Here is an 18,858-nt window from a genome sequence, read left to right as displayed (position 1 = left end):
TTGTTGTTTGGTAAACTCTGATGGACCGTCCAAATTGCTCGTCGGTCTCTATGAAAGCCCCAAAATGGCACCCAGTGTATTCTCTGACAGCCATTAGTCCATTGATAAGACAAGCCACCCACAATACCCACCTACAGTATCTGTAGCCAAACGCCAAAATGGCTACCAGCCTCTAGTTTCTTGTTAGTAAGATGTGCCTGCCCATCCAAACTATGCCAAACCCCCAAATGGCGGCAGTGGGGGCCAGGCGATAGCCTATGGACCCACTCCCCCTCGTATTTCCCAAACAAGCTGTTTGTCAACTGAGGGACACACACACACACACACACACATACACACAACAAACAAATCAAGTAGCAAGAGACAGCAGATAAGCATATGCTGAGCAGAATGTGCCCCGTTGCTTGAAATGAAAAGGGGGGGGGGGACTTTGACTCCTGGACAGAGCGCCAAGCACCAAGCTAGGCTAGTATGCTGAGTGTGCCAGTGCCTGTCTCCTGTCCTCAGGGCAGTAAAGCTGTTGATTAGGATCTCTCCCCAGAGAAGGAGCGAGGCTAGGGAACTGTAAATGTGACCTCCTTGTTATTCACATCAGAAAGCTGGAGTCTGATAGTTTTATCTCTGGCACAACACTCTGTAGCAGAGGTAGAGTGGAGACAATTACACCTGCGGGGGGGGGGGGGGTGTGTGTGTGTGTGTGTGTGTGTGTGTGTGTGTGTGTGTGTGTGTGTGTGTTAAGTTGAGAGTGGGGGGCAGAAAGAAAGGAAACAGCTTTGTTTCTGCGTTAAAGAAGACCTGGAAGACGCTGAAGTCGTAAACTCAGCATTTTAGAACCTAACACCATCCAAAGAACACTATTTAGTGCTCTGGGGTGAAGTTTCCCCGAGGTACAGATCTAGGATCAGCTTTACCTCCCCCAATCCTAACCTTAAGCATTAGTGAGGAAATGTTTTAACTGACCCACGATTCACATCTAGGTGCAACTTCTCCCTACACCCTATTCAGTGTGGTATTCAAGCTGATGTCAAAACATTTAGGATGACAGATATTTCGCTCCCCTTCCGTGTGTGTGTGTGTGTGTGTGTTTATGTGCACGTGCGTGTGCGTGTGTGTGCGTGTGTGTGTGTGGGGGGGGGGTGGTGTGTGTGTGTGTGTGTGTGTGTGAGTAACGGTCAGTTCCTTCCTCACCAGAGGTCTCTGTCGGAGCTCTAACTGTCAGAACAGGCGCAACCCCCTGCCAGGGGGAGCAGGGCTCAGCAGGAGGGCATGGTTGGCCCCTGACTGCACACATTAAACCTAACAAGTACAGGAGCAAAACACCAGGCTGCCATTGTACGTGCTTCAGTTGGTGCTGTGTCATTTCAGAACTCTGATCTCCTTCATTTAAAAAATCTATAGTTACTGAGGTAGCGTAGGGAGTAGTAGATGTTGAAAGCGGAGGAGTATGTTTTCTGAGATGTTGTGCCCTTAGACCTTTAGGTGACGTGAAACCATTTGATTGATGTGTCTTATTTTTCAAGGTTATATTTACATTATGACTAACATGTTCTTCATCGATGAGAAGACCGTGCCTCATCAGAAATCTGTCTGTTCTCTGTAATGTCTATTGAATGTCTAATTATTCCATATCTTTGCTAGACCAACATTGGTATGCATGGAAATTAACATTTGTGTATTTGAAATTCTGGTTACTACTCTTATGTTTCTATATTAGTAATAGGACCCTCTCCCTCTCCCTCTCCCTCTCCCTCTCCCTCTCCTCCGATCCAATACTCCTAATTTCCGTTCCTTCTCCATCCCAGGCACACACTGTGGCTACGTCCTTCCCCCTGTGGTGGTCAGTGCCAATAACAAGATGTCCCTGAGCTTCCTGTCCGACTCACGTCTCTCTGACCGAGGCTTCTCCGCCAAGTGGGAGGCCGTGTATCCTGAGGACATTGCCGGTAATAATCCCAGCTTTCTCCGCTTACACACACACACACACATTCACACAAACGCATGCACACGAACGTGCACACACATGCGCATGCACATGCAAACGTGCACACATGTGAATATGTACGCACACACACAAACACAGACACACACACACACACCTGAGGCACCTTACATCGCTGAGGCAGCTCCACTACTAATAATGACAGGCCATAAAATGAACTTTAGATTCGTAGTGCGTATTTATGACAGGAGCAACGTCATAGAACGAGAAGTATGAGTGGTAAGTACTGAGAAAGCACAGGTCAGGGTACACTGGTCAAACGAGGGAAAATGCTTTGATCATGATTATAATTGATCTATCAGAGGGCTTGACATTTCAGTTGGGAAAGGGGTGAGGAGGTCTGAAGGAGGAGTTGTTTTTTGTTAAGTCATTCATTCTGATGTGGTAGCTTTAATGTTTTCAACTGCTGTTTTACCTTGGCGTTTTCTGGCGTTATACTACAGTTTTTTTTGAGTAGATCAGACATTTCAGTTTATGGATGTCGACACCCAAGGTTTTGGACGTCGACACCCACATTTAAAGAGATATCAATATGTATGTAAAGTGGATGCATTAAACGGTTATTTCTGTTACAAACTCCACGGACCCGCTCCATCTGAGTAAACACACATACACTCCATCTTTAAATGAACAGGGAGAGCCAGATACCAGGGCTGATCGACCAGCTACATTAGGGTGTATTGCATAGGCTTGCACTGGCTGTTTATCACTGTGACACACTGTGCTTACTGCTGAGTAAATTCTACTCTGCTCTCTGGCTAATGTTGAGGAGGCTGCAGCTCATCTACTCTAATCTGTTTATATCCCGTCTGCCCACTATCATCATTCAGACCCACACCCACACAAGGACGCATGCATGCACTTACCCACTGACCCATGAATGGGCAAACGCACACACACACACATGCATACAGTATGTACACACACTAACCCCCACCTTCATTCCACAGCGATGCGGAGGGGCCTCCCATGAGTTAAAAGGGGTTATTAAGTCTCAGAACTGGCCTATGAATTACAAGGCGGCCAGTGAGTGCATGTGGAGTGTGGAGGTGCCCAAAGGGAAGACCATAACTCTGACGTTCACCCACTTCGACGTGGAAGCCAAGGACATTTTCACTTCCAAATGCTTGGATAACGTGGTGGCGTATGACATCTATAATGACGGAGCTGAGAGTACAAAACACAGTGAGTACAAATATGGTGATTTTAAACATTTGATTGAATAGTGCTGCAGCTTGTGTACCATCAGCACATTGTTACCCAATTTTATGAAAGGTTATTTATAAATAAAATGATAAGTTACAGAGTAGTAGTAGTAGTAGCACTAGTAGTAGTAGTAGTGGTAGTAGTAGTAGTAGCAGCACTAGTAGCAGTAGTAGTAGAAGCAGTAGTAGTAGTAGTAGCACTAGTAGCACTTGTAGTAGTGGTAGTAGTAGTAGTAGTAGCAGCACTAGTAGCAGTAGTAGTAGAAGCAGTAGTAGTAGTAGTACAGATGTAGAATCTTAATTTGAGCCAGATTGTTATGAAAATGAAGTCACTAGTAGCAGCACTAGTAGCACTAGTAGTAGCACTAGTAGCAGCACTAGTAGCACTAGTAGCAGCAGTAGTAGTAGTAGCAGCACTAGTAGCACTAGTAGCACTAGTAGTAGCACTAGTAGCAGCACTAGTAGCAACAGTAGTAGTAGTAGTAGCAGTAGTAGTAGTAGCAGCACTAGCAGAAGCAGCACTAGTAGCACTAGTAGTAGCACTAGTAACAGCACTAGTAGCAGCAGTAGTAGTTGCAGTAGTAGTAGCAGTAGTAGTAATAGCAGTAGTAGTAGTAGCAGCACTAGTAGCAGCACTAGTAGCTGCAGTAGTAGTAGCAGTAGTAGTAGTGGTAGCAGCATTGGTAGTAGTAGCAGTAGTAGCAGCAGTAGTAATAGCAGTAGCAGCAGCATTAGTAGTAGTAGTAGTAGCTGTAGTAGTAGTAGTAGTAGCAGTAGTAGAAGTAGCAGTAGTAGTAGTACTATTAGTAGTAGTAGAAGTAGAAGTAGCAGTAGTAGCAGCAGCATTAGTAGTAGCAGTAGTAGTAGTAGTTGTAGCAGTAGTAGAAGTAGCAGTAGTAGTAGTACTATTAGTAGTAGTAGTAGTAGAAGTAGCAGTAGTAGTAGTACTATTAGTAGTAGTAGTAGTAGTAGTAGTAGAAGTAGCAGTAGTAGTAGAAGCATCTGATGTTGTTGTTTTTACTTACCAGGTCCATGGTGTGGTGACCAACTTCCAGCCACCATCACAACTAAGGGCAACAAGTTGGTGATGCGTTTCCATACTGACTTCTTCGTGGAGGCTAAAGGTTTCAGAGCCTACTGGACTACAGACACCACCCAGCCTGTTCCCACTGAACCCCCTATACAGCCTAACCCCTGGGACAACATCACTGTAGGTAGGTACCTAACCCTTACCCAGCCTGTTCCCACTGAGGCCCCTATACAGCCCAAACCTTAGGACAACATCACTGTAGGTAGGTACCTAACCCTTACCCAGCCTGTTCCCACTGAGGTCCCTATACAGCCCAACCCCTGGGACAACATCACTGTAGGTACCTAACCCTTACCCAGCCTGTTCCCACTGAGGCCCCTATACAGCACCACCCCTGGGACAACATCACTGTAGGTAGGTACCTAACCCTTACCCAGCCTGTTCCCACTGAGGCCCCTATACAGCCCAACCCCTGGGACAACATCACTGTAGGTACCTAACCCTTACCCAGCCTGTTCCCACTGAGGCCCCTATACAGCCCAACCCCTGGTACAACATCACTGTAGGTACCTAACCCTTACCCAGCCTGTTCCCACAGAGCACCCTATACAGCACCACCCCTGGGACAACATCACTGTAGGTAGGTACCTAACCCTTACCCAGCCTGTTCCCACTGAGGCCCCTATACAGCCCAAACCTTAGGACGACATCACTGTAGGTAGGTACCTAACCCTTACCCAGCCTGTTCCCACAGAGGCCCCTATACAGCCCAAACCTTAGGACAACATCACTGTAGGTAGGTACCTAACCCTTACCCAGCCTGTTCCCACAGAGGCCCCTATACAGCCCAAACCTTAGGACAACATCACTGTAGGTAGGTACCTAACCCTTACCCAGCCTGTTCCCACAGAGGCCCCTATACAGCCCAACCCCTGGTACAACATCACTGTAGGTAGGTACCTAACCCTTACCCAGCCTGTTCCCACAGAGGCCCCTATACAGCCCAACCCCTGGGACAACATCACTGTAGGTAGGTACCTAACCCTTACCCAGCCTGTTCCCACAGAGGCCCCTATACAGCCCAACCCCTGGTACAACATCACTGTAGGTAGGTACCTAACCCTTACCCAGCCTGTTCCCACTGAGGCCCCTATACAGCCCAAACCTTAGGACAACATCACTGTAGGTACCTAACCCTTACCCAGCCTGTTCCCACTGAGGCCCCTATACAGCCCAACCCCTGGTACAACATCACTGTAGGTACCTAACCCTTACCCAGCCTGTTCCCACAGAGCACCCTATACAGCACCACCCCTGGGACAACATCACTGTAGGTAGGTACCTAACCCTTACCCAGCCTGTTCCCACTGAGGCCCCTATACAGCCCAACCCCTGGTACAACATCACTGTAGGTAGGTACCTAACCCTTACCCAGCCTGTTCCCACTGAGGCCCCTATACAGCCCAAACCTTAGGACAACATCACTGTAGGTAGGTACCTAACCCTTACCCAGCCTGTTCCCACTGAGGCCCCTATACAGCCCAACCCCTGGTACAACATCACTGTAGGTAGGTACCTAACCCTTACCCAGCCTGTTCCCACTGAGGCCCCTATACAGCCCAACCCCTGGTACAACATCACTGTAGGTAGGTACCTAACCCTTACCCAGCCTGTTCCCACTGAGGCCCCTATACAGCCCAACCCCTGGTACAACATCACTGTAGGTAGGTACCTAACCCTTACCCAGCCTGTTCCCACTGAGGCCCCTATACAGCCCAACCCCTGGTACAACATCACTGTAGGTAGGTACCTAACCCTTACCCAGCCTGTTCCCACTGAGGCCCCTATACAGCCCAACCCCTGGGACAACATCACTGTAGGTAGGTACCTAACCCTTACCCAGCCTGTTCCCACTGAGGCCCCTATACAGCCCAACCCCTGGTACAACATCACTGTAGGTACCTAACCCTTACCCAGCCTGTTCCCACAGAGCACCCTATACAGCACCACCCCTGGGACAACATCACTGTAGGTAGGTACCTAACCCTTACCCAGCCTGTTCCCACTGAGGCCCCTATACAGCCCAACCCCTGGTACAACATCACTGTAGGTAGGTACCTAACCCTTACCCAGCCTGTTCCCACTGAGGCCCCTATACAGCCCAAACCTTAGGACAACATCACTGTAGGTAGGTACCTAACCCTTACCCAGCCTGTTCCCACTGAGGCCCCTATACAGCCCAACCCCTGGTACAACATCACTGTAGGTAGGTACCTAACCCTTACCCAGCCTGTTCCCACTGAGGCCCCTATACAGCCCAACCCCTGGTACAACATCACTGTAGGTAGGTACCTAACCCTTACCCAGCCTGTTCCCACTGAGGCCCCTATACAGCCCAACCCCTGGTACAACATCACTGTAGGTAGGTACCTAACCCTTACCCAGCCTGTTCCCACTGAGGCCCCTATACAGCCCAACCCCTGGGACAACATCACTGTAGGTAGGTACCTAACCCTTACCCAGCCTGTTCCCACTGAGGCCCCTATACAGCCCAACCCCTGGGACAACATCACTGTAGGTACCTAACCCTTACCCAGCCTGTTCCCACTGAGGCCCCTATACAGCCCAAACCTTAGGACAACATCACTGTAGGTACCTAACCTTTACCCAGCCTGTTCCCACTGAGGCCCCTATACAGCCCAACCCCTGGGACAACATCACTGTAGGTACCTAACCCTTACACAGCCTGTTCCCACTGAGGCCCCTATACAGCATAACCCCTGGGACAACATCACTGTAGGTAGGTACCTAACCCTTACCCAGCCTGTTCCCACTGAGGCCCCTATACAGCCCAACCCCTGGTACAACATCACTGTAGGTACCTAACCCTTACCCAGCCTGTTCCCACTGAGGCCCCTATACAGCATAACCCCTGGGACAACATCACTGTAGGTAGGTACCTAACCCTTATCCAGCCTGTTCCCACTGAGGCCCCTATACAGCCCAACCCCTGGGACAACATCACTGTAGGTAGGTACCTAACCCTTACCCAGCCTGTTCCCACTGAGGCCCCTATACAGCCCAACCCCTGGGACAACATCACTGTAGGTAGGTACCTAACCCTTACCCAGCCTGTTCCCACTGAGGCCCCTATACAGCCCAACCCCTGGGACAACATCACTGTAGGTAGGTACCTAACCCTTACCCAGCCTGTTCCCACTGAGGCCCCTATACAGCCCAAACCTTAGGACGACATCACTGTAGGTAGGTACCTAACCCTTACCCAGCCTGTTCCCACAGAGGCCCCTATACAGCCCAAACCTTAGGACAACATCACTGTAGGTAGGTACCTAACCCTTACCCAGCCTGTTCCCACAGAGGCCCCTATACAGCCCAACCCCTGGTACAACATCACTGTAGGTAGGTACCTAACCCTTACCCAGCCTGTTCCCACAGAGGCCCCTATACAGCCCAACCCCTGGGACAACATCACTGTAGGTAGGTACCTAACCCTTACCCAGCCTGTTCCCACAGAGGCCCCTATACAGCCCAACCCCTGGTACAACATCACTGTAGGTAGGTACCTAACCCTTACCCAGCCTGTTCCCACTGAGGCCCCTATACAGCCCAAACCTTAGGACAACATCACTGTAGGTACCTAACCCTTACCCAGCCTGTTCCCACTGAGGCCCCTATACAGCCCAACCCCTGGTACAACATCACTGTAGGTACCTAACCCTTACCCAGCCTGTTCCCACAGAGCACCCTATACAGCACCACCCCTGGGACAACATCACTGTAGGTAGGTACCTAACCCTTACCCAGCCTGTTCCCACTGAGGCCCCTATACAGCCCAACCCCTGGTACAACATCACTGTAGGTAGGTACCTAACCCTTACCCAGCCTGTTCCCACTGAGGCCCCTATACAGCCCAAACCTTAGGACAACATCACTGTAGGTAGGTACCTAACCCTTACCCAGCCTGTTCCCACTGAGGCCCCTATACAGCCCAACCCCTGGTACAACATCACTGTAGGTAGGTACCTAACCCTTACCCAGCCTGTTCCCACTGAGGCCCCTATACAGCCCAACCCCTGGTACAACATCACTGTAGGTAGGTACCTAACCCTTACCCAGCCTGTTCCCACTGAGGCCCCTATACAGCCCAACCCCTGGTACAACATCACTGTAGGTAGGTACCTAACCCTTACCCAGCCTGTTCCCACTGAGGCCCCTATACAGCCCAACCCCTGGTACAACATCACTGTAGGTAGGTACCTAACCCTTACCCAGCCTGTTCCCACTGAGGCCCCTATACAGCCCAACCCCTGGGACAACATCACTGTAGGTAGGTACCTAACCCTTACCCAGCCTGTTCCCACTGAGGCCCCTATACAGCCCAACCCCTGGTACAACATCACTGTAGGTACCTAACCCTTACCCAGCCTGTTCCCACAGAGCACCCTATACAGCACCACCCCTGGGACAACATCACTGTAGGTAGGTACCTAACCCTTACCCAGCCTGTTCCCACTGAGGCCCCTATACAGCCCAACCCCTGGTACAACATCACTGTAGGTAGGTACCTAACCCTTACCCAGCCTGTTCCCACTGAGGCCCCTATACAGCCCAAACCTTAGGACAACATCACTGTAGGTAGGTACCTAACCCTTACCCAGCCTGTTCCCACTGAGGCCCCTATACAGCCCAACCCCTGGTACAACATCACTGTAGGTAGGTACCTAACCCTTACCCAGCCTGTTCCCACTGAGGCCCCTATACAGCCCAACCCCTGGTACAACATCACTGTAGGTAGGTACCTAACCCTTACCCAGCCTGTTCCCACTGAGGCCCCTATACAGCCCAACCCCTGGTACAACATCACTGTAGGTAGGTACCTAACCCTTACCCAGCCTGTTCCCACTGAGGCCCCTATACAGCCCAACCCCTGGGACAACATCACTGTAGGTAGGTACCTAACCCTTACCCAGCCTGTTCCCACTGAGGCCCCTATACAGCCCAACCCCTGGGACAACATCACTGTAGGTACCTAACCCTTACCCAGCCTGTTCCCACTGAGGCCCCTATACAGCCCAAACCTTAGGACAACATCACTGTAGGTACCTAACCTTTACCCAGCCTGTTCCCACTGAGGCCCCTATACAGCCCAACCCCTGGGACAACATCACTGTAGGTACCTAACCCTTACACAGCCTGTTCCCACTGAGGCCCCTATACAGCATAACCCCTGGGACAACATCACTGTAGGTAGGTACCTAACCCTTACCCAGCCTGTTCCCACTGAGGCCCCTATACAGCCCAACCCCTGGTACAACATCACTGTAGGTACCTAACCCTTACCCAGCCTGTTCCCACTGAGGCCCCTATACAGCATAACCCCTGGGACAACATCACTGTAGGTAGGTACCTAACCCTTATCCAGCCTGTTCCCACTGAGGCCCCTATACAGCCCAACCCCTGGGACAACATCACTGTAGGTAGGTACCTAACCCTTACCCAGCCTGTTCCCACTGAGGCCCCTATACAGCCCAACCCCTGGGACAACATCACTGTAGGTAGGTACCTAACCCTTACCCAGCCTGTTCCCACTGAGGCCCCTATACAGCCCAACCCCTGGGACAACATCACTGTAGGTAGGTACCTAACCCTTACCCAGCCTGTTCCCACTGAGGCCCCTATACAGCCCAACCCCTGGGACAACATCACTGTAGGTAGGTACCTAACCCTTACCCAGCCTGTTCCCACTGAGGCCCCTATACAGCCCAACCCCTGGTACAACATCACTGTAGGTAGGTACCTAACCCTTACCCAGCCTGTTCCCACTGAGGCCCCTATACAGCCCAACCCCTGGGACAACATCACTGTAGGTAGGTACCTAACCCTTACCCAGCCTGTTCCCACTGAGGCCCCTATACAGCCCAACCCCTGGGACAACATCACTGTAGGTAGGTACCTAACCCTTACCCAGCCTGTTCCCACTGAGGCCCCTATACAGCCCAACCCCTGGTACAACATCACTGTAGGTACCTAACCCTTACCCAGCCTGTTCCCACTGAGGCCCCTATACAGCCCAAACCTTAGGACAACATCACTGTAGGTAGGTACCTAACCCTTACCCAGCCTGTTCCCACTGAGGCCCCTATACAGCACCACCCCTGGGACAACATCACTGTAGGTAGGTACCTAACCCTTACCCAGCCTGTTCCCACTGAGGCCCCTATACAGCCCAACCCCTGGTACAACATCACTGTAGGTAGGTACCTAACCCTTACCCAGCCTGTTCCCACTGAGGCCCCTATACAGCCCAACCCCTGGTACAACATCACTGTAGGTAGGTACCTAACCCTTACCCAGCCTGTTCCCACTGAGGCCCCTATACAGCCCAACCCCTGGGACAACATCACTGTAGGTAGGTACCTAACCCTTACCCAGCCTGTTCCCACTGAGGCCCCTATACAGCCCAACCCCTGGTACAACATCACTGTAGGTAGGTACCTAACCCTTACCCAGCCTGTTCCCACTGAGGCCCCTATACAGCCCAACCCCTGGTACAACATCACTGTAAGTAGGTACCTAACCCTTACCCAGCCTGTTCCCACTGAGGCCCCTATACAGCCCAACCCCTGGTACAACATCACTGTAAGTATGTACAGTGCCTTCAGAAAGTATTCAGATCCCTTTACGTTTTCAGCATGTTGCTACGTTTACAGCCCTATTCTAAAATTGATTGATTAAATGTATTTTAAAAAAATCCTCAGCAATCTATACACAATACCACATAATAACAAAGTGAAAACAGGTTTTGAGAATTTTTGCAAATGTATATAATATAGAAATAAACCCTTTGCTATGAGACAAGAAATTGAGCTCAGGTGCATCATGTTTCCATTGATCATCCTTGAGATGTTTCTACAACTTGATTTGGAGTTCACCTGTGGTAAAATCAATTGATTGGATATGATTTGGAAAGGCATACACCTGTCTATATAAGATCCCACAGTTGACAGTGCATGTCAGAGCAAAAACTGAGCCATGAGGTCAAAGGAATTGTCCGTAGAGCGCCGATACAGGTTTGTGTCGAGGCTCAGCTCTGGGGAAGGGTACTAAAACATTTCTGCAGCTTTGAAGTTGCCTAAGAACACAGTGGCCTCATCATTCTTAAATGGATGAAGTTTGGAACCAAATCAAATCAAATGTATTTATATAGCCCTTCGCACATCAGCTGATATCTCAAAGTGCTGTACAGAAACCCAGCCTAAAACCCCAAACAGCAAGCAATGCAGATGTTGAAGCACGTTGGCTAGGAAAAACTCCCTAGAAAGGCCAAAACCTAGGAAGAAACCTAGAGAGGAACCAGGCTATGAGGGGTGGCCAGTCCTCTTCTGGCTGTGCCGGGTGGAGATTATAACAGAACATGGCCAAGATGTTCAAATGTTCATAAATTACCAGCATGGTCAAATAATAGGTCTGGGACAGGTGCACGTCCGGTGAACAGGTCAGGATTCCATAGCCGCAGGCAGAACAGTTGAAACTGGAGCAGCAGCACGGCCAGGTGGACTGGGGACAGCAAGGAGTCATCATGCCAGGTAGTCCTGAGGCATGGTCCTAGGGCTCTTGTCCTCAGAGAGAGAGAAAGAAAGAGAGAAAGAGAGAATTAGAGAGAGCAGACTTAAATTCACACAGGACACCGGATAAGACAGGAGAAGTACACATAAACTACTGCAGCATAAATACTGGAGGCTGAGACAGGAGGGGTCAGGAGACACTGTGGCCCCATCCGATGATACCCCCAGACAGGGCCAAACAGGAAGGATATAACCCCACCCACTTCTGTACGGGCTTGGGAGAGACGAAGGTTGAAAGTCATGCGTCCTCCGACACACAACCCAACCAAGCCTGCTTCTTAACACAGCGCCATCCAACCCGGAAGCCAGCCGCACCAATGTGTCGGAGGAAACACCGTGCACCTGGCAACCTTGGTTAGCGCGCACTGCGCCCGGCCCGCCACAGGAGTCGCTGGTGCGCGATGAGACAAGGATATCCCTACCGGCTAACCCCTCCCTAACCCGGACGACGCTAGGCCAATTGTGCGTCACCCCACGGACCTCCCGGTCGCGGCCGGTTACGACAGAGCCTGAGCGCGAACCCAGAGTCTCTGGTGGCACAGCTGGCGCTGCAGTACAGCGCCCTTAACCACTGCGCCACCCGGGAGGCCCTGTAACCCCACCCACTTTGTCGAAGCACAGCCCCCACACCACTAGAGGGATATCTTCAATCACCAACTTACCATCCTGAGACAAGGCCAAGTATAGCCCACAAAGATCTCCGCCACGGCACAACCCAAGGAGGGGCACCAACCCAGACAGGAAGATCACATCAGTGACTCAACCCACTCAAGTGACGCACCCCTCCTAGGGACGGGATGAAAGAGCACCAGTAAGCCAGTGACTCAGCCCCTGTAATAGGGTTAGAGGCAGAGAATCCCAGTCAGCAAGGGCGGTTCGTTGCTCCAGAGCCTTTCCGTTCACCTTCACACTCCTGGGCCAGACTACACTCAATCATATGACCCACTGAAGAGATGAGTCTTCAGTAAAGACTTAAAGGTTGAGACCAAGTCTGCGTCTCTCACATGGGTAGGCAGACCATTCCATAAAAATGGAGCTCTATAGGAGAAAGCTCTGCCTCCAGCTGTTTGCTTAGAAATTCTAGGGACAATTAGGAGGCCTGCGTCTTGTGACCGTAGCGTACGTGTAGGTATGTACGGCAGGACCAAATCAGAGAGATAGGTAGGAGCAAGCCCATGTAATGCTTTGTAGGTTAGCAGTAAAACCTTGAAATCAGCCCTTGCCTTGACAGGAAGCCAGTGTAGAGAGGCTAGCACTGGAGTAATATGATCATATGTTTTGGTTCTAGTCAGGATTCTAGCAGCCGTATTTAGCACTAACTGAAGTTAATTTAGTGCTTTATCTGGGTAGCTGGAAAGTAGAGCATTGCAGTAGTCTAACCTAGAAGTAACAAAAGCATGGATACATTTTTCTGCATCATTTTTGGACAGAAAGTTTCTGATTTTTGCAATGTTACGTAGATGGAAAAAAGCTGTCCTTGAAACAGTCTTGATATGTTCGACAAAAGAGAGATCAGGGTCCAGAGTAACGCCGAGGTCCTTCACAGTTTTATTTGAGACGACTGTACAACCATTAAGATTAATTGTCAGATTCAACAGAAGATCTCTTTGTTTCTTGGGACCTAGAACAAGCATCTCTGTTTTGTCCGAGTTTAAGAGTAGAACGTTTGCAGCCATCCACTTCCTTATGTCTGAAACACAGGTTTCGAGCGAGGGCAATTTTGGGGCTTCACCATGTTTCATTGAAATGTACAGCTGTGTGTCATCCGCATAGCAGTGAAAGTTAACATTATGTTTTCGAATGACATACCTAAGAGGTAAAATATATAGTGAAAACAATAGTGGTCCAAAAATGGAACCTTGAGGAACACCAAAATGTACAGTTGATTTGTCAGAGGACAAACCATTCACAGAGACAAACTGATATCTTTCCGACAGATAAGATCTAAACCAGGCCAGAACTTGTCTGTGTAGACCAATTTGGGTTTCCAATCTCTCCAAAAGAATGTGGTGATCGATGGTATCAAAAGCAGCACTAAGGTCTAGGAGCTCGAGGACAGATGCAGAGCCTCAGTCTGATGCCATTAAAAGTACTAAAACACTTGAGTGTCTCTCTTGATCCTAGGTCCTGGCAGAGTTGTGCAGAATCAGGACAACTGAGCTTTGAAGGAATACGCAGATTTAAAGAGCAGTCCTTAATTTGCTTTCTAATAATCATATTCTTTTCCTCAAAGAAGTTCATGAATTTATTACTGCTGAAGTGAAAGCCATCCACACTTCGGGAATAGTGCTTTTTAGTTAGCTTTGCGACAGTATAAAAAATACATTTTGGATTATTCTTATTTTCCTCAATTAAGTTGGAAAAATAGGATGATCGAGCAGCAGTAAGGGATCTTCAATGTTGCACGGTACTGTCTTTCCAAGCTAGACGGAAGACTTCCAGTTTGGTGTGGCGCCATTTCCGTTCAAATTTTCTGGAAGCTTGCTTCAGAGCTCGGGTATTTTCTGTATACCAGGGAGCTAGTTTCTTATAAGAAATGTTTTTAGTTTTTAGGGGTGCAACTGCATCTAGGGTATTGCGCAAGGTTAAGTTGAGTTCCTCAGTTAGGTGGTTAACTGATTTTTGTCCTCTAGGAAGACTCTTCCTAGAACTGGCCGCCCGGCCAAACTGAGCAATCGGGGGAGAAGGGCCTTGGTCAGGGAGGTGACCGAGAAGCCGACTATCATTCTGACTGAGCTACAGAGTTCCTCTGCGGAGATGAGAGAAACTTCCAGAAGGGCAACAATCTCTGCAGCACTCCGCCAATCAGGCTTTCATGGTGGAGTGGCCAGACGGAAGCCACTCCTCAGTAAAAGGCACATGACAGCCCGCTTGGAGTTTGCCAAAAGTGACCTAAAGACTCTCAGACCATGAGAAACAAGATTCTCTGGTCTGATGAAACCAAGATTGAAATCTGGCACCATCCTTACGGTGGTGACAGGCAGGGACTGGGAGACTAGTCAGGTTTTAGGGAAAGATGAATGGATCAAATTACAGAGAGATCCTTGATGAAAACCTGCGCGAGAGCGCTCAGGACCTCAGACTGGGGTGAACGTTCACCCTCCAACAGGACAACGACCCTAAGACCAAGTAACGCCCCCCAAAAGCCCTTCAGGTGGCCAGTCTGTAGAGTACAGTAGAATCCTGGGTTTATTTGCCCAGATGTGTAGTGCCCAGATGTGTAGTAAAACTAGATTATTTGTTGGAGCTGTAAACACCGTGGTACGTTCCAAATGGCACCCTATTCTCTATAGTGCATTGATTTTGACCGTTGTACGTTCCAAATGGCACCCTATTCTCTATAGTGCATTGATTTTGACCAGAGCCCAGTAGGGTTCCAGTCAAAATTAGTATACTATTATCTGTATAGGGAATAGGGTGCCATTTTAGGATGCAGACAGTGTAGTATGAAGTGCCCTTAGTGCAGCAGTTGCCCTCTGGTTGTCTCTTACCCTTTGCCCCATTCTTTACCCTTTGATGGGCCCCAGGTGGCCGGGCCCCTGCCAAGCCAATTGCTGAAATCGAGTTTTACAGATGGACTGTGCATCGTGCTGCCTCGGGGGGTGGGGGGGTTCTTCTCGGGCACAGCTGAGAGGAGAGGAAAGGAATAGGAGAGGAGAGGGGAGGAGATGACTATGGGAAAAATTCTTACTTCTATCAAAACAATAACCCTTTAGTCTTATCGCTGATGTCAGATAAGATAACAACTGTTCTGTCCTTTACTCTAGAATGGCCAACCACATGTGGCAAACCCGCCATTCCCCCCACCATCCACACCCGCATAGTCAATGGAGAGCCAGCCAACCCCCACTCCTGGCCCTGGCAGGTGTCCATGCAGGTGAGACACTGTCTGTCTAAACTCTATTTAGGGTCATTTAGATCCATCAAACACTGTTATTCCTGAATCAAATCCAAAATGGCTGCCTGGTTGCTAACATGTCTTAGGCATATACCCAGAACCAAGTCACGTGATTATGCATCAGGGAACATCACAAATGTGTCAACTTTTTTTACAACAACAAGTGAATTCATTTATCCAGCATCTCATCTCTCAAGGGCAATATCACCAATAGGTTTTGAATGAGATTCTCTGTTATCATGATGCAGCTACACTAGTCACAGGGACAAGACTTCTTTCAGATGGGACATGTTTGTTAATTGACATCATCATTACATGGGTCGGATTACACACACACCCTGAAACTGCACACACACACACACACACACACTGCTAATAAAACTTAATGAGAAGGGTCCCTTCAACTCAACCCCATCATTATTTAAAACAACTTTGATTATATCAGAGGCATCGTCGTACACTATGCTTGTTTGTGCGTGTGGGTGGTTGTGTGTTTGCGCACTGTCTGTCCCACAGATTTGGCCTTTAGAAGACAAATAGGCACGACTGGCTCACTATTGATGGAATAGTTCAAACAAATGACATATTGGTTTCCTTGCCCTGTGAGCAGTCTAGAGACATGGCCCATAGCATGGATTGCTATCGTACCTTGTCCGTAGACTGCTTACAGGCTAAGGAAACCAACATGTCATTGAATAATTTGGGCGATCTATCACTTTAAAAGCTGATGTTTTATTTTACCCAGGTTAGGCCTAGCAGTCAGGAGACGCCCAAGTTCTTCCACACCTGCGGAGGAACTCTCATCCATAAGAACTGGGTTATGACAGCTGCCCATTGCTTCATACGGTGAATGAACTACAGGTTGAGTCCCAAATGGCACCCTATTTAGGGCACTACTTTTGACCAGGACCTATAGGGAATAGGGTGCCATTTGAGACGCATAGGCCCTGGTCAAAAGTAGTGAAATATATAGGGAAAAGGGTGCCATTTGGGACGTAGACACAGTGGCAGAATTACTAGAACAGACATTCTCATTCAAGTCAATGGTCCATTCCGTGTTGGGCGGTAATTCTATTCCTATAAATGTGCACTCCCCTCAACTGTGTCACAGGTACATATCACCGTACATGTAGGCCAGCATGTCTCTATGGTGTGCACAAAACAAGACGATTTTGGCATACATTTTTACCTTTTGAGATTTTAAAATGTACCTTTTACATTTGATTGAGCTGACACAGTGGTGTGAAATGTACCCAATGGTCATACTTAAGTAAATTTAAAGATAACTTAATAGAAAATTACTCAAGTAAAAGTGAAAGTCACCCAGTAAAATACTACTTGAGTAAAAGTCTAAAAGTATTTGGTTTTAAATGTACTTAAGTATCAAAAGTAAATGGAATTGCTAAAATATATTTAAGTATCAAAAGAAAAAGTAAAAGTATTAAATCATTTTACATTCCTAATATTAAGCACACTACAAAACTCAGACATAATTTACAAATGGAGCATTTGTGTTTAGTGAGTCTGCCAGATAAGAGGCAGTAGTGATGACCAGGGATGTTTTCTTGATGTTCTTGAATTGGAAAATGTTCCTACCCTGCTGCTAAGCATTCGGAATGTAACAAGTACTTGTGGGTGTCAAGGAAAATGTATAGATTAAAAAGTACATTATTTTCTTTAGGAATGTAGTGGAGTAAAACTAAAAGTTGTCAAAAAAATCTATACTAAAGGTACAGCTACCCCAAAAAAACGACTTAAGTAGTACTTGGGACTTGTACTTTACACCACTGAGCTGACATTACGTAATATTGTTCTGTGTCATGTGAAGTAAACAAAACAGAAAAGTATTTTTAGACCATGAAAGTTGAGAAAATGTCCCTCCCTGTGTCTGGAGCCTATTATCGTAATGCAGACAGGCAGTTCTTTGGGACGCCTATGCCTCTGTCTGTCACAACCATTACCAAGGTCCTTATCTAAGACTTGTTACAGGGCTGGTGCTGGGTCTTGTTAGTCCAATTAATGTCTCCAACTGTGTATAATGACCCACAGAGTTAATTCTGCCCTGTCACAGAGAACCATGCTGATAGATAGGAATTGATGGTATGCTGCTATTGCCAGCGAACTCTGTACACTGTAGGTTTTTCTGTCGGTTGGTGGTTGGTTTTGTACATAGAAATAGATCCTTTAAAGTGTATATTCCCAAGTCAAATCATTCAATTTCTATGATGTAGTTATGGGTGGTTATGTTAAGGAGGATGTCTGCATCAGTGTGTGTGTTTATACAATGAGTGCACTAAACATTAGGATCTATGTGACTCGCACTCTCTGCAGGTACGCTGACGAGCTCCAGCGCTGGAAAATGTGCCTGGGCAAACACAACCTGACGTTCACAGAAGACACGGAGCGCTGCTTCGGCGTGACGGGCATCTACCGCCACGAGGGCTTCAAGTACCCCACGTTGCCCACGGTGGAGTTTGACATCGCCCTCGTCAGGCTGGGTGGGGAAGTGACCCCCAGCGATCAGATCTCCTACTCCTGCCTGCCCTCCCTGGAGGAGGTTCTGGAGGGGGGCAAGAAGTGTTACGCCACCGGCTGGGGAGATGAGTCTGGTGAGGGGTTTGGGACGTCCACGATTTCCTGTGACCTCTTTTGTCTCATGAGTATTTGGATGCGTCCCAAATTCCACCCTATTCCCTATATAGAGCCCTATGGGCCCTGGTCAAAAGTAGCACACTGCATAGGGAATAGGGTGCCATTTGGGACACAGGCGTTGTGTAGTGAACACACAATCAATGTTATGCCATCGGCTGTGGAGATGAAGACTGGTGAGGGCTTGAGATGTTTTGTGATGTCTGCCATTTATTGTGACTCCTATTGGAGGACACCATGATATTGGAGGGGTAGCCCAGACCAGCGCCTATCAACCCAACACCTTATGCTGTGATCCAAATCTCTTGACGAGGTTGCTAGGGGTTGGGTTAAGGGTGCTACAATATGCATTGTGTAGATACAGTGCCTTGCGAAAGTATTTGGCCCCCTTGAACTTTGCGACCTTTTGCCACATTTCAGGCTTCAAACAT

At 48.6% G+C, this 18,858-nt stretch overlaps 1 protein-coding gene across 4 annotated transcripts in view; it reads left to right on the top strand.

Moving 5' to 3' along the window:
- LOC110498434 (ovochymase-2) overlaps nt 1-18,858 on the top strand; it is a 50,983-nt gene that overhangs the window by 20,208 nt on the left and 11,917 nt on the right. Inside the window, exons 9-15 of one of the 4 annotated variants that reach the window (XM_090210349.1) lie at nt 1,803-1,943; nt 2,462-2,469; nt 2,950-3,184; nt 4,233-4,418; nt 15,648-15,757; nt 16,524-16,624; nt 18,110-18,387. In XM_090210349.1, coding sequence (XP_090066475.1) covers nt 1,803-1,943; nt 2,462-2,469; nt 2,950-3,184; nt 4,233-4,418; nt 15,648-15,757; nt 16,524-16,624; nt 18,110-18,387 — 1,059 coding nt within the window. Of the gene's footprint in view, nt 1-1,802; nt 1,944-2,461; nt 2,470-2,949; nt 3,185-4,232; nt 4,419-15,647; nt 15,758-16,523; nt 16,625-18,109; nt 18,388-18,858 lie in introns of those variants that run through there. The other 3 variants (XM_090210346.1, XM_090210347.1, XM_090210348.1) reach the window with 3 other exon arrangements.

The sequence above is a fragment of the Oncorhynchus mykiss genome, chromosome 19 (genome assembly GCF_057628025.1).
Source record: "Oncorhynchus mykiss isolate SJ-2025 chromosome 19, ASM5762802v1, whole genome shotgun sequence".
NCBI lineage: Eukaryota > Metazoa > Chordata > Actinopteri > Salmoniformes > Salmonidae > Oncorhynchus > Oncorhynchus mykiss.
This window is presented reverse-complemented; position numbering and strand designations above follow the sequence as displayed.